The sequence below is a fragment of the Erythrolamprus reginae genome, unplaced genomic scaffold (assembly GCF_031021105.1).
Source record: "Erythrolamprus reginae isolate rEryReg1 unplaced genomic scaffold, rEryReg1.hap1 H_28, whole genome shotgun sequence".
In the NCBI taxonomy this organism is placed as follows: domain Eukaryota; kingdom Metazoa; phylum Chordata; class Lepidosauria; order Squamata; family Dipsadidae; genus Erythrolamprus; species Erythrolamprus reginae.
In genome coordinates this window covers 117,501-140,210 of record NW_027248482.1, presented here as the reverse complement: position 1 = coordinate 140,210, position 22,710 = coordinate 117,501, and the positions used below count along the sequence as shown (strand labels likewise).

At 44.0% G+C, this 22,710-nt stretch overlaps 1 protein-coding gene across 1 annotated transcript in view; it reads left to right on the top strand.

The window, feature by feature from the left end:
* Window positions 1-22,710, top strand: part of LOC139155538 (unconventional myosin-VIIa-like) — a 109,561-nt gene that overhangs the window by 27,854 nt on the left and 58,997 nt on the right. Inside the window, exons 7-13 of the mRNA XM_070730715.1 lie at window positions 3,034-3,159; window positions 5,294-5,447; window positions 8,156-8,232; window positions 9,318-9,437; window positions 10,650-10,792; window positions 12,407-12,617; window positions 16,208-16,343. Of these exons, the coding sequence (XP_070586816.1) occupies window positions 3,034-3,159; window positions 5,294-5,447; window positions 8,156-8,232; window positions 9,318-9,437; window positions 10,650-10,792; window positions 12,407-12,617; window positions 16,208-16,343 (967 nt within the window). The remainder of the gene's footprint in view (window positions 1-3,033; window positions 3,160-5,293; window positions 5,448-8,155; window positions 8,233-9,317; window positions 9,438-10,649; window positions 10,793-12,406; window positions 12,618-16,207; window positions 16,344-22,710) is intronic.

Here is a 22,710-nt window from a genome sequence, read left to right as displayed (position 1 = left end):
TGATCCAGGGTTCTCCTCTTCACAGCCACGAGTGTGTGATTATCACAACGGATGCGAGCTTGTCGGGCTGGGGCGCCCATATGGGTCCTCATATAGCTCAGGGCCTATGGTCTCAGGAGGATTTAACCCAGGTCAATATCAACGTTCTCGAACTCAGAGCGGTTTTCTTAGCTCTTCAGGCCTTCGCTCCCTGGGTTCAGGACAGGCATGTCCTGATTTTAACGGACAACGTGGCCACGAAAGCCCATCTGAACCATCAAGGAGGTACGCGCTCTCATCGTCTCATGGTTCAAACCACGGATCTTTTCGACTGGGCCGAGTCTCATCTGGCCTCTCTGACGGCGGAGCATATTGCGGGGACCAGCAATGTGCAAGCGGACTGGCTGAGCAGGTCCACTCTGGATCCTTCGGAGTGGCAACTGGACCCGGCACTCTTCAAGCAGATAGTGCGGCGATTTGGTCTTCCATTGGTGGACCTCTTCGCAACCCCAGCAAACACCCAATTGCAGAGGTTTTTCTCCCGGTTCCCAACGCCAGGGGCGGAAGGGGTCAATGCCCTATGGTCTCCATGGCCCCAGGGGTTACTATATGCCTTTCCCCCGACGTGTCTCATTCAAAGGATATTAGACAAGACAATTCGGGAGGGGGCAGAGATGATAATGGTAGCTCCCCATTGGCCGAGACGGCCTTGGTTTGCAGACCTAGTATCCCTGTCGGTGTCTCCCCCGTGGAGGATTCCAGATCCCGAGGTAGTGTTAGTTCAGGGGTCAGTTTGCCATCCGAACCCTCAGTGGTTCAAACTGACCGCCTGGCACTTGAAAGGGCGGGTCTGAGACAGCAAGCTTTGCCAGATGAGGTTATATCCACCATACAGGCAGCACGTCGCCCATCAACGGTAAGACTCTACCAGGCCACATGGGCGGCCTTCTGTAGGTTTTGTTCGAACCACCACCTTAATCCGGGGGAGGCTTCGGTTGTTTCAATCTTACGATTCCTACAGTCAGGGGTAGAGAGGGGGTTAGCCCCAAATACCTTGAAAAGGCATTTAGCTGCTCTGGCAATCATCATCCGATTACCCCACGCTCGCTCCCTTGCACAAGATCCTTGGATTAGGGATTTTATTAAGGGCGTGATTAACACCCACGCGCCTCCAGTACACAGATTCCCAACGTGGGACCTTTCCCTCGTACTCAAGGCGCTTACAGCCCTTCCTTTCGAGCCGATGAGGACGATTCCAGTACGATTGCTCTCCTTAAAGACTGCCTTTTTAGTGGCAATTACGTCGGCACGCCGAGTGTCGGAGCTGTCGGCCCTGTCTACGCGGGCGGATTTGTGTGTATTCCACCCAGATCGGGTGGTTTTGAGGTTAGACCCTTCATTTATTCCCAAGGTTAACTCTGGGTTCCACAGAGCTCAAGAATTAGTGTTGCCAGACTTTTGCACACATGGACAGCACCCTCTCGAGTTGAGATGGCACAAGGTAGATGTTTGGAGGGCCTTGAAAATCTACATCAGACGGACTGGACATTTCAGGAAATCTGAGCGGCTGTTTGTGTCCTTTGGCCAGCGATCAATGGGTCTTGCAGTATCAGCTAGATCCATCAGTCGCTGGCTGAGGGATTGTATTGAGGAAGCTTACAAAGCTCGGTCTCAAGTACCACCAACCGGGGTAACAGCGCATTCCACTAGAAGTGCAGCCACTTCGGTTGCTTGGAGGACTCAGGCGTCCATAGAGGATATTTGCAGGGCGGCTACGTGGGCGTCTCCTACCACCTTTATACGCCATTACAAACTGGACTCAGTAGCTTCGGCGGAAGCTTCGTTTGGGAGACGGGTTTTGCAGCAAGTGTGTTCAACTCCTGCGACCGTAGCTCAGCCTTTTCCCTCCCATGGGCAGTAATCTTTGGTATATCCCATGTTGGACTCTCCTTCCAGATGCAGTGGAGAAGAACCGTTGTACATACCTGAACGGTCTTCTCGATGCACTGGAAGGAGAGTCCAAACCCACCCGGCATGGTTGGTTTCGCCAGGTCACCGGAGTCTTGGGGTTACAAGTTGAACAGTTATGAGGTTATATGGTTATTGTTTAATAAACAGGTTATCCTTAAACTGGCTTCGTTTTTAAAACTGAGATATTGGGGGCTGCTAAGGGGCGGTGACTACCTCATATTTAAATATTTAAATTAACTCAGTCTCTACCAATAAGATTGGTAAATTACCCATGTTGGACTCTCCTTCCAGTGCATCGAGAAGACCGTTCAGGTATGTACAACGGTTCTTCTATTCTATCCAAATATGGACGCCTGCCAACTGACTCATAGTTGTGACGGTTGCAATATACAGTGGAACCTCTACTTAAGAACTTAATTCGTTCCGTGACCAGGATCTTAAGTAGTAAAGTTTGCAAGAAGAGGCAATTTTTCCCATAGGAATCAATGTAAAAGCAAATAATGCGTTCAAACCCATTCGGAAAGAAATAAAAGCTCAGGATTTGGGTGGGAGGAGGAGAAGGAAGAGGAGGAGGACAGTCACTGCTGAAGGAAGAAGGGGAGGGGAGGGGAATCAAAAACCTCCAAAACTTTAAGGCTTAAAAAAGAAAGAAAGAAAGACTCTGAGGTGTGGCCAAAAGTTCTAGAGATCTATTCATGCAAAGATCTCTTCCTGCTCAGCTGCTCCTGCCTTCTAACAGCCCTGTGCACTCTAGCATCAAGAAAAGGCTCTTCCTCTTCTCCGGGTCACTCATGGGCACCTCTGGAGGTGCAATAGGCCTGATTGGCTTTCAGCCACTGACCTCACATCCTCTCCAACCTCCTTGCCTTCATACTTGGGTGCTAAGTACCTTGGCCTAGGATACCAACCAACACCCGTCTCTCGATCCTCGGAACCCATAATCAGCTGCGCACGATGTGGACAGGCCACAACAAAGGGTTTCCTGTCTGAGCAAGGGGTTGGACTAGAAGACCTCCAAGGTCCCCTCCAACTCTGTTATTCTATGTCCTAAAGTTCCCCATCTCCTCCTCTCTTTTTCCTCAGGCTCAAGACGAGAGAAACTATCACATATTTTACTGCATGCTGAAAGGAATGAGCTCGGAGCAGAAAAAAATGCTGGGACTTAAGAAAGCAACAGATTATAACTATCTTTCCATGGAAAGAGGCTTTGTGTGTGTGTGTGTGTGTGTGTATGTATATATGTATATTCAACCATATTCAAAGCAGCACGAAGCCAATAACTTCAGCCTGATAATGGCAAATGTGATTTCGCCGAATTGTCACAAAGACACTCAAAATATTACACAGGGAAAAACCCGAACTCAAAACAATCTATATATGTATATATGTGTGTATAAAGAATAAACGCATGCATTGCAAAACATAAAAATGCAGTAAAAAAAGAAGAAAAAACTTCCTCCCTTTTCCAGCACATTAAAAAAACAGGACATGAAATTGACTTTGAAAAAACTAAATTACTTTCCAAAACAGAACACGTATATAAAAGAATAATCATGGAAGCCATAGAGATAGAAAAACACCCCCTCTGTATGAATAAACGTGATGACATGTCCCGCCTACCATAAATTTGGAAACCAGCCCTAAACAAAAAAAAAAAATCATAATCATCACCATGTCAATCCTTCAACTAAATGTGATTCCACCAACCAATCAAATCATTAAAACATAGCCACCCAATCTATTTGGTACATTCAAACCAAATCTCCACCCTCCCACACACTATTTATAAGGAACAAATGGCATTTGCAAACAAACTATATTTACAGCAGCACGAAGCTTACAACTTCAGCCTGATGATGGTGAATGTGATTTCACCGAAACGTCGCATAGACATGCAAAATATTACACGGGGCAAAACCCGAACTCAGAACAGTCTACATATATATATATATATGTATATATGTGTGTGTATAAAGGTTGCAGATTCAAGTCCCAGTGGGTATGGCTAGCTGATGAGGCCAAAATAAGGCCGAAATAGATCTATCCTAGTCTCCCTTAATTTTCAAATTCAGCAAAAAACATGTGGCATATATATATTATATGACGGTCTTGGTATATTCGGGTTTCTTCCCGTGTAGGATTTGGAAATTTCTGGCGACGTTTCAACGAGGTCTCACTCGTCATCTTCAAGCTGGTGTTTCTGTCCTTGTTCTCAGGCGAACACTGCGAGACCTAAGCTGCCTTCCTTCTATAAATACTGGTGGCTGGGTGTGGTTTGATGGCTCAGCAATTGCCTGCTGTGTAGAAACTTCCTGGTGAGTCAGTGGGGTAACAATTGGGGTCGTTGATGTAGCTGAGGTATGCTGATTAGTTAATGGTTGTAGATTAGGCGTGATATCCTGAGTAGTTGGGACTTGCAGGCTACTTGATTGTTTTACAATGTGTGTTCTGATTATGGTTTCTATGGCTGGGATATGTTTGAGGGCTGGTTTCCAGATGTCTGGTAAGCGGGAGGTATCATCCCACTTGTTGATATTTTGGGGATGTTTTTCTATCTCGATGGCTTCCATGATTATTATTTTGCTGTAGTGTTCTGTTTTGGAGATTAATTTGGTACTGTCAAAATCAATTTCATGTCCTGTAGTTTTGAAGTGTTGGAAAAGGGAGGAGTTTTTTTCTTTTTTCCTTAATGCATTCTTATGTTCTGCAACACGTGCATTCACTCTCCTGTTAGTTTGTCCAATATATGTGTCTGGGCAGATTTTACACGGTATTTGATAAACTCCCTGGTTTTCTAGTTATATGCATCTCCTAATCTATTCTATTCTATCGTATCCTATCCTATCCCATCCCATTCCATCGTTCTAGTTAGAACAATAAACCAACGGAACAGCTTGCCTCCAGAAGTTGTGAATACCCCAATACTGGTAGTTTTTAAGAAGACGTTGGATAACCATTTGTCTGAAGTGGTGTAGGGTCTCCTGCCTGAGCAGGGGGTTGGACTAGAAGACCTCCAAGGTCCCTTCCGACTCTGTTGTTGTTGTTAATTTCTTTAGTTCCTCAACTATGTTTTGGGCTGAATCCACTTTCTGAGCATGCTGCTACTACTACTACTGTTGTTGTTTGTTGTATTGTCATTATCATTATCATTATAATATTATACTCTACTCTATTCCACTCCACTCCACTCTTCAACCGATGTCACCTGGCCAGGTGATGAAAGGTCCAGAAGCTCAACACTGAGCCCAGAGAACAGACCACCATCAAGAAACCAAGCCACGACCTGCCTGGGGGACCAGAAATGTCAGTCACTGATGTCTTGGCACCCTCTGTCTTGCACTAGGGCAACTGCATTACTTGTGACGGTCGAGATGATAGCAAAGAATACTCCAACATCCGCGCGGCCATGAAAGTCCTGATGTTCACCGACACGGAAAACTGGGAAATCTGCAAACTTTTGGCCTCCATCCTGCATATGGGGAACCTGAGATACGAAGGTAGCATCTCTGTTGATATGAATGTATGGAGTAGGAATTCCACCATCGCTTTGTAACATTTCCCACTTTCCAGTTTGTTGTTACTGATGCAAGACAATATTTGTAGATCAGGGTTAAAGTGAGGGGTCTTTGAAAATTAAAGATAAGGAAGAGCGCTGGTGAGACCACATTTGGAAGACTGTGTCCAGTTCTGGAGACCTCACTTACAAAAAGATATTGACAAAATTGAAAGGGTTCAAAGACGGGCTACAAGAATGGTGGAAGGTCTGAAGCATAAAACGTATCAGGAAAGACTTAATGAACTCAATCTGTATAGTCTGGAGGACAGAAGGAAAAGGGGGGACATGATCGAAACATTGAACTATGTTAAAGGGTTAAATAAGGTTCAGGAGGGAAGTGTTTTTAATAGGAAAGTGAACACAAGAACAAGGGGACACAATCTGAAGTTAGTTGGGGGAAAGATCAAAAGCAATGGGAGAAAATATTATTTCACTGAAAGAGCAGTAGATCCTTGGAACAAACTTCCAGCAGACGTGGTAGATAAATCCACAGTAACTGAATGTAAACATGCCTGGGATAAACATATATCAATTGTAAGATAAAATATAGGAAATAGTATAAGGGCAGACTAGATGGACCATGAGGTCTTTTTCTGCCGTCAGTCTTCTATGTTTCTATGTTTCTAAGACTCGGAGTTTTATAAAGTTTGGGTGAAATTTTATGAATGGTTTGAAAAAGAACATAGATATTCTTTTGATATTTCAATCTTAATAAAATATTAATTAAGTTAATATTTAATCTCTTAAATATTAACATAATATAATGGGGATAAAAGGAAATGAGAAATATGATTGTTATAACCGGGATGACAGCATTAGATAAAAAAATAACATATTCTGAAAGTTAAATTATAATAGAATGGAAATAGAAATAAAGATTTAAGATTGTGATTACAGGAAGTAAAAATTAAGAAAAGTAGTCTAGTTTGTTGTTTAATATAATTATATAGTCATTGTAAATAAATTCTTGGACAAACTGAACTATTGGGGATTTGAAATATAATTCAGGCTATTTTATTAGTTTACTATAAGAGATAATATAAATATATGGATCAGTATTGAAGGTATATGTGTTGTTTTTCAATGCGGAGAAAAATAAAAAAACCTTTAAAAAAGAAACGAGGGGTCTTTGGTGGTCTCAGAATTTTGTTGTTTTCATTGTGGACATTGCATTACCCAACTAGGTAATATCCTCAGTGCTAGAAGGAGTTGTGGAAAGGAGGAGGAGGAGGATTGTGGGGCCCTTGGTTGTTTTCTTTGCAGACATTTTATTAACCAACTAGGAAATATTATCAGTAGTGGAAGGGAAGACCACACTTGGAGTCCTGTGTACAGTTCTGGTCACTGCACCTCAAGGAGGATAGAATGGAACTGGAAAAGGTGCAAAAAAGGGCCACAAGAATGATCAAAGGAATGGAGCCCCTCCCTTATGAAACCAGGTTGCAAGGCCTTGGTCTCTTCAGCCTTGAAAGACGGCGTTTAAGGGGGGACTTGATCGAAGGGTATAAAATCATGCGTGGGATAGAAAAGGTGGATAGAGAAAAATTCTTTTCTCTATCACACAATACTAGGACGAGGGGGCCCTCCCTAAAGCTCACAGGTAAGAAAGTGAGGACAAATCAAGGGAAATATTTCTTCACCTAGAGGGTTGTTGATTGATGGAATTCCCTTCCAGAAGAGGTCGTGACAGTTGTCAGCCTTGATAGCTTCAAGACAGGATGAGACAGATTCATGGATGCCAAGTGTATCATAGGTGGTTATTGAAACAGATGTCCAAGTGCTGCCTCTATGTTGGTTGAGGCAGTTAGGATTCCCTTGGGTCCCATTGGTTGGGGGTCAATGGAAAGGGAGGGTCTTGCCTCCTTCTCTTTCTGCTCAAGATCCCCATGGACAATTGGTGGGCCGTTGTGGGACACAGAATGCTGGACTCGATGGGCTTTGGCCTGATTTAGCTGGGCTCTTCTTAGGTTCTTATGGAAAAGGGTTGAGGAAAGGAGGAGGATTACTGTGAAGTCTTTGGTGGCCTCGGAAGTTAATTGTTTTCTTGCAGATGTTTCATTACCCAACTAGGAGATGCCATCGGTGCTAATAAGGAGTTGGTATTATGGGGGGGGGGAGATGGGGGACGAGGAGGAGAAGGAGGAGGAGGAAGACTGTGAGGTCCTTGGTCCTTGCTCTCTGAACTTGGTTGTCTTCTTGTAGACCTTTTATTACCCAGCTAGGTAACATCATCAATGCTGTAAGGGAGTAGGGTACATGAGAAAGAGGAGGAGGAGGAAGAAGAAGAGGAAAAGGAGGAGGAGGAGGAGGAGGAAGAAGAGGAAGAAGAGGAGGAGGAGGAAGAGGAGGAAGAAGAAGAGGAGGAGGAGGAGGAGGAAGAAGAGAAGGAGGAGGAAAAAGAGGAGGAGGAAGAAGAAGATGAGGAAGAGGAGAAAAAGAGGAGGAAAAGGAGGAGGAGGAGGAAGAAAACTCTGGGGACCTTGTTGAGCTTGCTAGTTTTCTTGCAGACATTTAATGACCCAACTAGGTAACATAATCAGGACTAGAAGTGGATTAATCTGTGCAAAGAAGCCTCTTGTGTGTATAAACAGAGACCAGGCCCCACTCCCACTGCTGCCACCAGTGTGTTTCTGCTTCTCTCCTCTGCAGCCCAGAACTACGACAATCTCGACGCTTGTGAGGTTCTCCATTCTGCGTCCTTGATCACGGCTGCATTGCTGCTGGAGGTGAGCTGGATTCTCTCCTTTTCTTACTTCGGTAGAAGTTGTAGGGAAGCTCTCCTTGGAGTAGAGGTAAGGAACAACGGCCCCTTTATGACTCGCGGACTTCAACTCCAAGAATTCCTCAGCCAGCTGTGCCACTTGGTAACCTTAAGACTTGTGGACAGTAGCAGGCCCTCCTACCGGTACGGATGAGGATGTCGCACGGGTAGTAAAAGTTGAGTTGCATGCACAGATTTGGGTCTCTGGCATGCGCGCGCAAGTGTCCTAGCAAGATTTTGCTTCTGCGCATGCACAGGAAGCAAAATCTTGCAAGGGGAGGCGCGTGTGTGTGTGAAATTTCAACGATTTTTGCTTCTGCGCATTCAGAAATTCTATTCTATTCTATTCTTTCCAGATTCTATTCTATTCTATTTGTTTCTATTCTATTTGTTTCTATTCTATTTGTTTCTATTCTGTTCTATTTGTTTCTATTCTGTTCTATTCGTTTCTATTCTATTCGTTTCTATTCTGTTCTATTTGTTTCTATTCTATTTGTTTCTGTTCTATTTGTTTCTATTCTATTCTATTCATTTCTATTCTATTCATTTCTATTCTTTCCAGATTCTATTCTATTCTTTATATTCTATTCATTTATATTCGTTTCTGTTCTATTCGTTTCTGTTCTTTCCAGATTCTATTCTATTCGTTTATATTCTATTTGTTTCTATTCTATTCATTTCTGTTCTTTCCAGATTCTATTCTATTCATTTCTGTTCATTTCTCTTCTATTTGTTTCTATTCTATTTCATTCCATTCTAATTCTATTATATTCCATTCCTTTCCTTTCCCTTCCCTTTCATTCTGTTTGTTTCATTTAGTTTTGTTTCATTTAGCTTCCATTCATATTTATTCATTTTCATTTTATTATCTGTTCTATTTTCTATTCTATTTTCCGTTCTATATTCTACATTCTATTTCCTATTTCCTTTTCTATTCTGTTCTATTCCACTATTTCATTCTATTTTTAATTCTATTTTCTATTCTTTTTTCTGTTCTGTTTCGTTCCGTTCCATTCTATTCCGTGACCTTTTCCCTTTCATGTTTTCTAGGTTGAGCCTCACGATCTGATGAACTGTCTCACTAGCCGGACTATTATTACCAGAGGAGAGACTGTCTCCACCCCTCTCATCATGGAGCAGGCCATAGATGTCAGAGATGCCTTTGTGAAGGTGAATGTTGCATTTCCCTCTGCTCTGTTCCTCCATTTCTTGTTGCTCTCATCAGAAAAAACTACATGACCCAAGATTCTTAGAGAGAAAAGGATCAGATCTTTAAAATTGGAAACCCTCTCTGGACTTTTTGCATGAAAGTGGATTTATGATGTATGTTTTTTATGACTAGAAAAAGATAATAGATTATAGCAAAATATTTTATTTATTTATTTATTTGCTTAATTTACTTAATTTACTTATTTATTTATTTATTTATTTATTTACTTACTTACTTACTTACTTACTTACTTATTTTGTTTGTTTGTCCAATATACAATAAGGGTTTTAGTGGGTATATATCTATATACACATAGCAAAATACATGATGAAGGTTATAGAGGAGATACTCATAGTAAAATATATCTATGAAAGAATAGAAAAGAAGATATAGTAATAGAACATATCAATGAAAGAATAGAAGAAGAGTTATAGGAATAGAAGAAAGGTATTTATTTATTTATTTATTTATTTATTTATTTATTTAGTTAGTTAGTTAGTTAGTTAGTTAGTTAGTTAGTTAATCCAATACACAATGAGGGTTTTAGGGGATATATATCTATATACACATAGTAAAATACATGATGAAGGTTATAGAGGAGATACTCATAGTAAAATATATCTATGAAATAATAGAAAAGAAGATATAGTAATAGAACATATCAATGAAAGAATAGAAGAAGAGATATAGGAATAGAAGAAAGGTAGAGGAGATATAGGAGAGCAATAGGACAGGGGACGGAAGGCACTCTAGTGCACTTGTATTCGCCCCTTACTGACCTCTTAGGAATCTGGATAGGTCAGCCGTGGATAATCTAAGGGTAAAGTGTTGGGGGTTTGGGGATGACACTATGGAGTCCGGTAATGAGTTCCACACTTCGACAACTCGGTTACTGAAGTCATATTTTTTACAGTCAAGTTTGGAGTGGTTAATATTAAGTTTAAATCTGTTGTGTGCTCTTGTGTTGTTGTGGTTGAAGCTGAAGTAGTCGCCGACAGGCAGGACGTTGCAGCATATGATCTTGTGGGCAATACTTAGATCTTGTTTAAGGCGTCTTAGTGAAAATAATGTTGTCACCGTATAACATAAGAGCCAAGATAAAGAAGACTAGCTCCGCAGTAGAGGCCGAAATACATTTTAATGACTGTCTTTCCCTCTTTTTGAATGTCCAGGGCATTTACGGTAGGCTTTTCGTGTGGATCGTGGAGAAGATCAACGCAGCCATTTACCGACCGCCGTCCCACGAAAACAAAAACGTCCGGAGATCCATCGGATTATTGGATATCTTCGGATTTGAAAACTTCACAGTAAACAGGTTGTAGGATGTAGGACCGTGATGGTGAACCTATAGCACGCATTCCACAGGTAGCACGCGGAGCTCTATCGGAGGGCACATGAGACTTTGCCATGTTTCAGCATTCGCGCGCCTACCGGCTGATTTTCAGCCTCGGGACCGATTAGGTCCCACAGAGTTGGCCTTCTCCGGGTCTCGTCGAATAAACAATGTCGTTTGGTGGGTCCCAGGAGAAGAGCCTTCTCTGTGGCGGTCCCAACTCTCTGGAACCAACTCCCCCCAGAGATCAGAATTGCTGCCACCCTCCTCGCCTTTCGTAAGCTATTTAAAACCCACCTCTGTCATCAGGCATGCGGGAACTGAGATAACTTCCCCAGGCCTATATTATTTATATATGGTATGTTGTGTGCATGTTTTTTAAAATTATGGGTTTATAATTTTAATTATTAATTTTGTATTCTACATTGTTTTTTCTATTACTGTTGTGAGCCGCCCTGAGTCTATGGAGAGGGGCGGCATACAAATTTAATAAATGAATGAATGAATGAATGAATGAATGAATGAATGAATGAATGAATAAGCCTCGGGAAAGGCCGTTTTGCCCTCCGGACACTTCAGGGAAACTTCCCTGAAGCCCCGAAGGCAAAAAAAAGTTCTGCAACGGACAAACCAGAATTTCAGGGAAAACGCACTTCCGATTTGGCACTGTGCTGTTTTCTGCACTCTGGGGTTTCAGGAAGCTTCCCTGAACCCTCCAGAGTGCAAAAAAACAGCACAATGCCAAACTTAAAAGTGCATTTTCCCTGAATTTCCGGTTTGTCCATTGGGGGACTTTTTCTGAACTTCCAGTTTGTCCGTTCTGCTGTTCTTTTGCACTCTGGAGCGTCAGGAAGCTTCTCACAACCTTCTGGAGTGCAAAAAACAGCACAAAAAGACCTCCTGGACATGATCGAAACATTTAAATATATTAAAGGGTTAAATAAGGTCCAGGAGGGAAGTGTTTTTAATAGGAAAGTGAACACAAGAACAAGGGGACACAATCTGAAGTGAGTTGGGGGAAAGATCTAAAGCAACATGAGAAAATATTATTTTACTGAAAGAGTAGTAGATCCTTGGAACAAACTTCCAGCAGACGTGGTAGATAAATCCACAGCAACTGAATTTAAACATGCCTGGGATAAACATATATCCATCCTAAGATAAAATACAGAAAATAGTATATGGGCAGACTAGATGGACCATGAGGTCTTTTTCTGCCGTCCGACTTCTATGTTTCTACGGGAGTGCTGGCGCCCTCTTATGGCAAACCAGCCAAATTCCTTAAAGGTATATTGCATCTATAAAGGTACAAACTACAATTGGTAGTTTACATACATGGCAACCCCTAATACTGGTGAGTACCATGTGCTAACATTATATATTGTAAAAAACCAACTAGTTATACACAGAGTACTACAAGTACGGAATGACAACTTTGCTTCGTTTACTGTTCTCGTCAATGTCTGTTACAGAGGAGCTCCTGCAGGGTCTTTTTTGACATTTGATGAAGGCCCCCTTGGGGTAGCCGCACGTTCTGGGGGCTTCCTTGATTGGTATAAAAACCGAACAAACGAATCTGTGCTTTCGCTCTTCCAGTTTCGAGCAGCTCTGCATTAATTTCGCCAACGAGAACCTGCAGCAGTTCTTCGTCCGTCACGTCTTCAAACTGGAGCAGGAAGAGTACAACCTGGAGAACATCAACTGGCAGCACATCGAATTCACGGACAACCAGGACGCTCTGGATATGATCGCCATCAAACCAATGAATTTAATCTCTCTCATCGACGAGGAAAGCAAATTCCCCAAGGTCGGTGTTTGGCCAAATTGGCCAGGTTTTCCATCTCGGGTATACTGGTAGCGGCAGCTGCTGGTGGTTCAGAGAACCGGTTAGCAGTGGTAAAGGGGGCGACCTTTGAAAAGTGTTTGGAAACTTCAGATCGTGCAGAATGCAGCTGCGAGAGCAATCATAGGCTTCCCTAAATATGCTCATGTTACACCAACACTCAGCAGTCTGCATTGGTTGCCGATCAGTTTCCGGTCACAATTCAAAGTGTTGGTTATGACCTATAAAGCCCTTCATGGCACCGGACCAGATTATCTCAGGGACCGCCTTCTGCCACATGAATCCCAGTGACCAATTAGGTCCCACAGAGTGGGTCTTCTCCGGGTCCCGTCAACTAAACAATGCCGCTTGGCGGGACCCAGGGGAAGAGCCTTCTCTGTGGTGGCCCCGGCCCTCTGGAACCAACTCCCCCCAGAAATTAGAATTGCCCCCACCCTCCTTGCCTTTCGTAAGCTCCTTAAAACCCACCTCTGTCGCCAGGCATGGGGGAATTTAGATACTCTTTCCCCCTAGGCTTTTACAATTTTATGCATGGTATATCTGTATGTATGTTTGGTTTTTATATTAATGGGTTTTTAATTGTTTTTAGTATTGGATTATTATTGTACGCTGTTTTATTATTGCTGTTAGCCGCCCCGAGTCTCTGGAGAGGGGCGGCATACAAATCCAGTAAATAGATAGATAGATAGATAGATAGATAGATAGATAGATAGATAGATAGATAGATAGATAAATAATCAAACAAACAAATAAATAAAGAAATAAAGAAATAAAGAAATAAATAGTAGTGCAAGGCTCCGCCACCTGCCCGGTTGCCACCATTTTATTTATTTAACCCTATGCATATGCGCAAAGCATAGATTTAGACTAGATTATTTACGGGACCATCTTCTGCCGCATAAATCCCAGTGGCCGGCATTTATTTATTTATTTATTTTATTTTATTTTCTTATTTACTTATTTACTTATTTACTTATTTATTTATTCAAACAATTATAGGGTGGTGATTTGTACAAATAAAACATTAGATAAGTACCGTATTTTCCGGCGTATAAGACGACTGGTTGTATAAGACGACCCCCTAACTTTTCCAGTTAAAATATAGAATTTGAGATATACTCGCCGTATAAGACTACCCCTCTTCTGATGCACACCAAATAAAAATGAAAAAAACCCCATCAGATTTGATTTCAATATGATAATAATTTTAATTCAACTGCTTATGACATGCAGGTGCTTAGCAGGAAAACATAAGACTGCTTGTCATCAAACATGAAAGAGAGGCAAAGACAGAGAAAGAGAGAGGGAGGGAGGGAGGGAGAGAGAGACAGAGAGAGGGGAGAGAGACAGAGGCGGATGGAGGAAGAGTGGGAAAGAGACAGAGACAAACAGAGAGGGGAAGGGTGGGAGGGAGGGAGAGAGAGAGAGGGAGAGGTAAAGGGAGGAAGAGTGGGAGAGAGAGAGAGAGAGGAAGGATGGGAGAGAGTGAGGGAGACAGAGAAAGAGAGACATTGTGGAAAAAAAACCCTGAAAAATGACACATGGGTGCTTTGACTTCCAGGTTCACTTACAGCCATAAATTGAATACCTCTACAGTGGTCTACTGGGAAACTGCTCTCAATGTAACCAATAACTGCAGTTCCATATAAGCTATACCAGCTATGCTTAGATATCGAGACCAACAGTTTTGCAACAAAAGTCTATTCCATTAAAATACTGAAAGAACATATATGACAGAAATCCTTCCTTGATTTAAAAGATTATAAAAAAACATTTTTGGCAACCATGACTGCTGATTGGATCTGATAATTTAGCATAATTTATACTCCATCTTTTTGGATTGAACTTTAGATTTGAGGTTTTGATGACATTATTGTCAGCCTCAAGCAGTCACTACTAATTTTCAATCCTGGCTAATTCAATCCTGATTATGCCTCTTTAATTATTAAATTAATTATGGACGGGATATCATTTAGTAGAGTTACAAACTTGGAATCAAATTTTCCCCACCGCAATTTCTATAGATTCAGTCCATCTCAATTGGGTATTCTTATCCCACTATATAATTGCAAAATTCATCTCAGAGATAATCCCTGTGGCTAGGCGGAGGAAGAGAGAGAGAGAGAGAGGAAGAGTGGGAGAGAGGGAGGGAGAGAAAGAGATGCTCCTCCGTTCCTTTGGGGATCCGGCTAAAGTCGCCCTTGGATTTCCGGCAGGCAGCTCTGCCCTCCCCCCCCCCCTTCCCCGGGAGAAGCTGCAGGCGAAGCGCCGGACAGCGCGGGGTTTACAGGTAGGCGGTTAAGGGCCCGAGGCCGGCGGGCACGGAGCCCAGTGCCCCTTCGGAGCAGTTGGCGGAGAGCGCCACGCCGTCCTCCTCGCAGTGGCAGAGCGGCGGGCAGAGGAGCGTCACCCATCGCGGCGGCCAAGCCAGAGTGCTGGAGAGCGCCAGGACCAGCCAGCCAGGCAAAAGGCCGCCCGGCCGACCACCCGCAGCCGGCATGCTGGCCGCCGCTTGGCCCTCTCCCTCGGCCCGGGCGGTGCGCGGGAAGGCTCCCCCGGGGCTCTGGCGGCCGGCTGCACCTTCCGAAGCTCCCGTGCGCGTCTTGGTCGGCGCCAGCGGGAAGGGAAGGCATGGCTGGATGGTCGCGGTTATTGGGTTTCAGGCAGGCTGGGCTGGGCTGGGAGGTGAAGGCACGCGGGGAGGAGCGCACAGGGGAGACTAAGATTGTCCCCGGTTTTGGTACGCGTTCCTTCAGCTCTCTCCCCCTCGGGCAAGAGGCAAAGGCGGCGGGAGTAGCGGAGGCGAGGCGGAGAAGAAAAAAGCGGCGGAATCAGTATCCGGCGTATAAGACGACCCCCTACTTTGGAAAAGATTTTCAGGGGTTAAAAAGTCGTCTTATACGCCGGAAAATACGGTAATGATAAAAAGTAACAAAAGAAGACAATAGGACAGGGACGGTAGGCATAGTGGTGCGCTTATGCCCGCCCCTTACAGGCCTCTTAGAAAGGGGGAGAGGTCAATTGTAGTTAGTCTAAGGCTAAAAGTGTTGGGGTTAGGAGTAGAAACCACAGAATCTGGTAGTGCATTCCAGGCATTAATTACTCTTTTGCTGAAGTCGTATTTTTTGCAGTCAAGTTTATTTGAGGTCTATCAACCAGACAATGTCACTTAGCGGGACCTAGGGGAAGAGACTTCTCTGTGGGGGCCCCAGCCCTCTGGAATCAGCTCCTCCCAGAGATTCGTACAACTGCCCCCACTCTCCTCGCCTTCCGCAAGAGTCCTAAGACTCACCTATGTCGCCAGGCCTGGGGCAATTAGATCTTGCCCCCCTGACCAATAAATGCGATGCATGGTGTGATTGGATTGTCTGATTGAGTAACATATAGGGTTTTTAGCTGTAGTTAGATGAACCTTCTGGCCTCTTCCAACTCTATCATTCATGGCCGGCTGAGGAATTCTGGGAGTTGAAGTCCACAAGTCTTAAACATTGCCAAGTTTGAAGGCCTTTGTTTTGGACCATAGAAACCCTAATTCCCGTTTTTAACTGATGCAGGGAACAGATGCCACCATGCTCCACAAGTTGAATTCTCAGCACAAGCTGAACATCAATTACATCCCGCCGAAAAACAACCACGACACTCACTTTGGCATCAACCATTTTGCCGGCGTTGTCTACTACGAAACAAAAGGTAACATTCTAGGGCAGTGATGGCGAACCTATGGCTATGGGTGCAAGAGGTGACACATGGAGCCACATCTACTGGCACACGAGCCATTGCCCTAGCTCAGCTCCAACATTTATTTTATTTATTTATTTATTTATTTATTTATTTATTTATTTATTTATTTATTTATTCCAATACACAATAATCCACAATGAAGGACACTTTCGAGGAAATAGAATTAGAGAAAGAATAGAAGAGAGAGTATAGGATAAAATAATCAATGAGAGAATAGAAGAAAGATATAGGAATAGAAGAGAAGATATAGGGGATATAGAAGAAAGAATAGGACAGGGGACGGAAGGCACACTAGTGCACTTACGCCCCTTACTGACCTCTTAGGAATCTGGAGAGTTCAACTGGGGATAGTCTAAGGGTAAAATGTTGGGGGTTAGGGGATGACAAGACGGAGTCCGGTAATGAGTTCCACGCTTCAACAACTCTATTACTAAAGTCATATTTTTTAGGGTCAGGGTAAACTTAGGGTTAGGGTTAGGGTAAGCTTACGGTTAGGGTTAGGGTTAGGGTTAGGGTTAGGGTTATTGTTAGTGTTAGGGTTAGGGTTTTGGTTAGGATTAGGGTTAGCGTTAGCGTTAGCGTTAGCGTAAGGGTTAGTGTAAGCTTAGGGTTAGGGTTAGGGTAAACTTAAGGTTAGGGTAAGGGTTCGGGTTAAAGTTAGGGTTAGGCTTAGCATTTGGGTTAGGGTTATGGTTTCGGTTAGGGTTCGGGTTAGGTTTAGGGTTAGGGTTAGGGTTACGGTATGGGTTAGGGTTAGGGTTTGGGTTTGGGTTCGGGTTAGGGTTAGGGTTAGGGTAAACTTAGGGTTAGGGTTAGAGTTAGGGTTAGGGTTAGGATTTGGGTCAGGATCAGGGTCTGGGTCAGGGTCAGGGTTAGGGTTACGGTTACGGTTACGGTTAGGGTAAAATGAAGGTTAGGGTTAGGGATAGGGTTAGGGTAAGCTTAGGGTTAGGGTTAGGGTTAAAGTTACGGTTAGGGTTAGGGTTAGCATTTGGGTTAGGGTTAGGGTCAGGGTCAGGGTTAGGGTTAGCATTTGGGTTAGGGTTAGGGTTAGGGTAAGCTTACGGTTAGGGTTAAGGTTATTGTTAGTGTTAGTGTTAGGGTTAGGGTTACGGTTTGGGTTAGGATTACGGTTAGGGTCAGGGCCAGGCTCAGGTTCTGGGTCAGGGTCAGGGTTAGGGTTAGGGTTAGGGTAAACTTAGGGTTAGGGTTAGTGTTAGTGTTAGTGTTATGGTTTTGGTTAGGGTTAGGGTTAGGCTTAGCATTTGGGTTAGGCTTAGGGTTAGCGTTAGGGTTAGGGTTAGGGTAAACTTAGGGTTAGGGTTATTGTTAGTGTTAGGGTTAGGGTTAGGGTTAGGGTTAGGGTTAGGGTTACGGTTACGGTTAGGGTTAGGGTTAGGGTTACGGTTTGGGTTAGGGTCAGTGTCAGTGTCAGTGTCAATGTCAATGTCAGGGTGAGGGTCCGGGTAGGGGTAGGGGTTAGGGGTAGGGTTAGGGTTAGGGTTAGGGTTAAGGTTAGTGTTAGGGTAAGGGTAAGGGTTAGCGTTAGCGTTAGGGTTAGGGTAAACATAGGGTTAGGGTTAGTGTTAGTGTTAGGGTTTTGGTTAGGGTTAGGGTTAGGCTTAGCATTTGGGTTAGGGTTAGGGTTAGGGTTAGGGTTGGGGTAAGGGTAAGGCTCGGGTTCGGGTTAGGGTTACGGTTACGGTTATGGTTAGGGTTAGGGTTAGCATTTGGGTTAGGGTTAGGGTTACGGTTTCGGTTAGGGTTCGGGTTAGTGTTAGAGTTAGTGTTAGGGTTAGGGTTAGGGTTAGGATTAGGTTTAGTGTTAGGGTTAGTTTTAGTGTTAGTGTTAGTGTTAGGGTTATTGTTAGTGTTATTGTTAGTGTTAGTGTTAGGATTAGGATTAGCGTTAGCGTTAGGGTTTGGGTTAGGGTAAACTTAGGTTTAGGGTAAGGGTTAGGGTTAAAGTTACGGTTAGGGTTACCATTTGGGTTAGGGTTAGGGTTAGGGTAAACTTAGGGTTAGAGATAGGGTTAGGGTAAGCTTACGGTTAGGGTTAGGGTTATTGTTAGTGTTAGGGTTAGGATTTTGGTTAGGGTTGGGTTAGGGTTAGAGTTAGGGTTAGGGTTAGGGTTACGGTTACGGTTTGGGTTAGGGTTCGGGTTCGGGTCAGGGTCATAGTCAGGGTCAGGGTCAGGGTCAGCGTTAGGGTTCGGGTTCGGGTTCGGGTTAGGGTAAACTGAGGGTTAGGGTTAGGGATAGGGTTAGGGTAAGCGTAGGGTTAGGGTTAAAGTTACGGTTAGGGTTAGCATTTGGGTTAGGGTTAGGGTTAGGGTCAGGGTCAGGGTCAGGGTCAGGGCCAGGGTCAGGTTCTGGGTCAGGGTCAGGGTCAGCGTTAGAGTTAGGGTTTTGGTTAGGGTTAGGGTTAGGGTTAGGGTTAGGGTTAGGGTAAGGTTCGGGTTCGGGTTAGGGTTTGGGTTAGGGTTAGGGTTAGGGTAAACTTAAGGTTAGGGTTAGGGTTAGGGTAAACTTAGGGTTAGGGTTAGGGATAGGGTTAGGGTAAGCTTAGGGTTAGGGTTTGGGTCAGGGTTAGGGTTAGGGTAAACTTATGTTTAGGGTAAGGGTTAGGGTTAAAATTATGGTTACGGTTAGCATTTGGGTTAGGGTTAGAGTAAGCTTAGGGTTAGGGTCAGGGTCAGGGTTAGCATTTAGGTTAGGGTTAGGGCAAGCTTAGGGTTAGGGTTAGGGTTATTGTTAGGGTTATTGTTAGGGTTAGGGTTAGGTTACGGTTTGGGTTAGGGTTAGGGTTAGGGTTAGGGTTAGGGTTAGGGTTAGGGTTATGGTCAGTGTCAGTGTCAGGGTCAGGTTCTGGGTCAGTGTCAGGGTCAGGGTCAGCATTACGGTTATGGTTAGGGGTAGGGTAAACTTAGGGTTAGGGTTATTGTTAGTGTTAGTGTTAGTGTTATTGTTAGGGTTTTGGTTATGGTTAGGGTTAGGCTTAGCATTTGGGTTAGGGTTAGGGCTAGGGTTAGGGTGAAGGTTAGGGTTAGGTTTAGGTTTAGGGTTAGGGTTAGGGTTAGGGTTAGGGTTAGGGTAAGGTTCGGGTTAGGGTTAGGGTTAAGGTTAGGGTTAGGGTTAGGGTAAACTTAAGGTTAGGGTAAGGGTTAGGGTAAGGGTTCGGGTTAGGGTTAGGGTAAACTTAGGGTTAGGGTTAGGGATAGGGTTAGGGTAAACTTATGTTTAGGGTTAGGGTTAAAATTATGGTTACGGTTAGCATTTGGGTTAGGGTTAGACTAAGCTTAGGGTCAGGGTCAGGGTTATGGTTGGCATTTAGGTTAGGGTTAGGGTTAGGGTTAGGGTAAGCTTAGGGTTAGGGTTAGGGTTATTGTTAGTGTTAGTGTTAGTGTTAGAGTTAGGGTTACGGTTTGAGTTAGGGGAAGCTTAGGTTTAGGGTTAGGGTTAGGGCTATGGTTTGGGTTAGGGTTATGGCTCGGGTTAGGGTTAGGGTTAGTGTTAGGGTAAACTTAGGGTTAGGGATAGGGTAAACTTAGGGTTAGGGATAGGGTTAAGGTAAGCTTAGGGTTAGGGTTTGGGTTTGGGTTTGGGTTTGGGTTAAGGTTAGGGTAAACTTAGGTTTAGGGTAAGGATTAGGGTTAAAGTTACGGTTAGGGTTAGCATTTGGTTTAGGGTTAGGGTAAGCTTAAAGTTAGGGTCAGGGTCAGGGACAGGGTCAGGGTTAGGGTTAGCATTTGGGTTAGGGTTAGGGTAAGCTTAGAGTTAGGGTTAGGTTTAGGGTTAGGGTTACGGTTACGTTTAGGGTTAGGGTTAGGGTTACGGTTTGGGTTAGGGTTAGGGTCAGTGTCAATGTCAGGGTCAGGGTCCGGGTAGGGGTAGGGGTAGGGGTTAGGGGTAGGGTTATGGTTAGGGTTAAGGTTAGTGTTAGGGTAAGGGTTAGGGTAAGGGGTAGGGTTAACGTTAGGGTTAGGGTTAGGGTAAACTTAGGGTTAGGGTTATTGTTAGTGTTAGGGTTTTGGTTACGTTTAGGGTTAGGGTTACGGTTACGGTTAGGGTTAGGGTTATGGTTTGGGTTAGGGTCAGTGTCAGTGTCAATGTCAGTGTCAGGGTCCGGGTAGGGGTAGGGGTTAGGGGTAGGGTTAGGGTTAGGGTTAAGGTTAGTGTTAGGGTAAACTTAGGGTTAGGGTTATTGTTAGTGTTAGTGTTAGTGTTAGTGTTTTGGTTAGGGTTAGGGTTAGGCTTAGCATTTGGGTTACGGTTAGGGTTAGGGTTAGGTGTTAGGTTTGGGTTAGTGTTAGGGTAAACTTAGGTTTAGGGTAAGGGTTAAAGTTATGGTTAGGATTAGCATTTTGGTTAGGGTTACGGTAAGCTTAGGTTTAGGGTTAGCGTTAGGGTTAGGGTCAGGGTCAGGGTCAGGGTTAGCATTTGGGTTAGGGTTAGGGTTAGGGTAAGCTTAGGTTTAGGGTAAGAGTTAGGGTTAAAGTTACGGTTAGGGTTAGCATTTGGGTTAGGGTTAGGGTTAGGGTCAGGGTCAGGGTCAGGGTTAGGGTTAGCATTTGGGTTAGGGTTAGGGTTAGGGTAAGCTTAGGGTTAGGGTTATTTGTTAGTGTTAGGGTTAGTGTTAGTGTTAGTGTTTTGGTTAGTGTTAGGGTTAGCGTTAGCGTTAGCATTAGCGTAATGGTTAGTGAAAGCTTAGGGTTAGGGTTAGGATTTGCATTTGGGTTAGGGTTAGGGTTAGGGTTTGCATTTGGGTTAGGGGAAGCTTGTGTTTAGGGTTAGGGTTAAGGTTCGGTTTTTGTTTGGGTTAGGGTTAGGATTAGAGTTAGGATTAGGGTCAGTGTCAGTGTCAGTGTCAGTGTCAGGGTCAGGGTTAGGGTTAGGATAAACTTAGGAGTATAGATAGGATTAGGTTAAGCTTAGGGCTAGGGTTAGGGTTAGCATTTCAGTTAGGGTAAGCTCAGGTTTAGGGTTAGCGTTAGCGTTACAGTTAGGGGAAGCTTACGGTTAGGGTTACGGTTTGGGTTAGGGTTAGGGTTAGGCTTAGCATTTGGGTTACGGTTAGGGTTAGGGTAAGCTTAGGGTTAGGGTTAGGGTTAACTTAGGGTTATGGCTAGGGTTAGGGTAAGCTTAGGGTTAGGGTTAGCATTTGGGTTAGGCTTAGGGTTAGGGTTAGTTTAGGGTTATGGTTATGGTTAGCATTTGGGTTAGGCTTAGGATTAGGGTAAGTTTAGGGTTAGGGCTAGGGTTAGTGTTAACCTTAGTCTTTGTGTTAGGGTTAGGGTTAGCATTTGGGTTAGGGTTAGGTTTAGTGTTAGGGTTAATGTTAGGGTTAGTTTTAGGGTTAGTGTTAGTGTTAGGGTTATTGTTAGTGTTATTGTTATTGTTAGGGTTAGGGTTACGATTAGCGTTATCGTTATCGTTAGGGTTTGGGTTAGGGTAAACTTAGGTTTAGGGTAAGGTTTAGGGTTAAAGTTAAGGTTAGGGTTAGCATTTGGGTTAGGGTTAGGGTCAGGGTTACCATTTGGGTTAGGGTTAGGGTAAGCTTACGGTTAGGGTTAGGGTTATTGTTAGGATTAGGGTTAGGGTTACGGTTTGGGTTAGGGTTAGGGTTATGATTAGGGTCAGGGTCAGGGTCAGGATCTGGGTCAGTGTAAGTGTCCGGGTCAGGGTCAGGGTTACCATTTGGGTTAGGGTTAGGGTTTTGGTTAGGGTTAGGGTTAGCTTTAGCGTTATCGTTAGTGTTAGGGTAAGCTTAGGGCTAGGGTTAGGGTTAGGGTTAGCATTTGGGTTAGGGGAAGCTTATGTTTAGGGTTAGGGTTAGGGTTAGGGTTACGGTTACGGTTTGGGTTAGGGTTAGGCTTAGGGTTAGGCTTTGCATTTGGGTTAGGGTTAGGGTTAGGGTTAGGGTTAGGGTAAGCTTAGGCTTAGGTTTAGGGTTAGGTTTAGGGTTAGGGTTATGGTTAACTTAGGGTTAGGGCTAGGGTTAGGGTAAGCTTAGGGCTAGGGTTAGGGTTAGCATTTGGGTTAGGCTTAGGGTTAGGGTAAGTTTAGGGTTAGGGTTAGCATTTGGGTTAGGCTTAGGGTTAGGGTAAGTTTAGGGTTAGGGTTAGGGTTAGCATTTGGGTTAGGGTTAGGGTTAGGGTAAGCTTAGGGCTAGGCTTAGGGTTAGCGTTAGTGTTAGCCTTAGTCTTTGCGTTAGGGTTAGGGTTAGGGTTAGCATTTGGGTTACGGTTAGGGTTAGGGTAAGCTTAGTGTTAGGGTTAGTGTTAGAGTTAGTGTTAGGGTTAGGATTAGGTTTAGT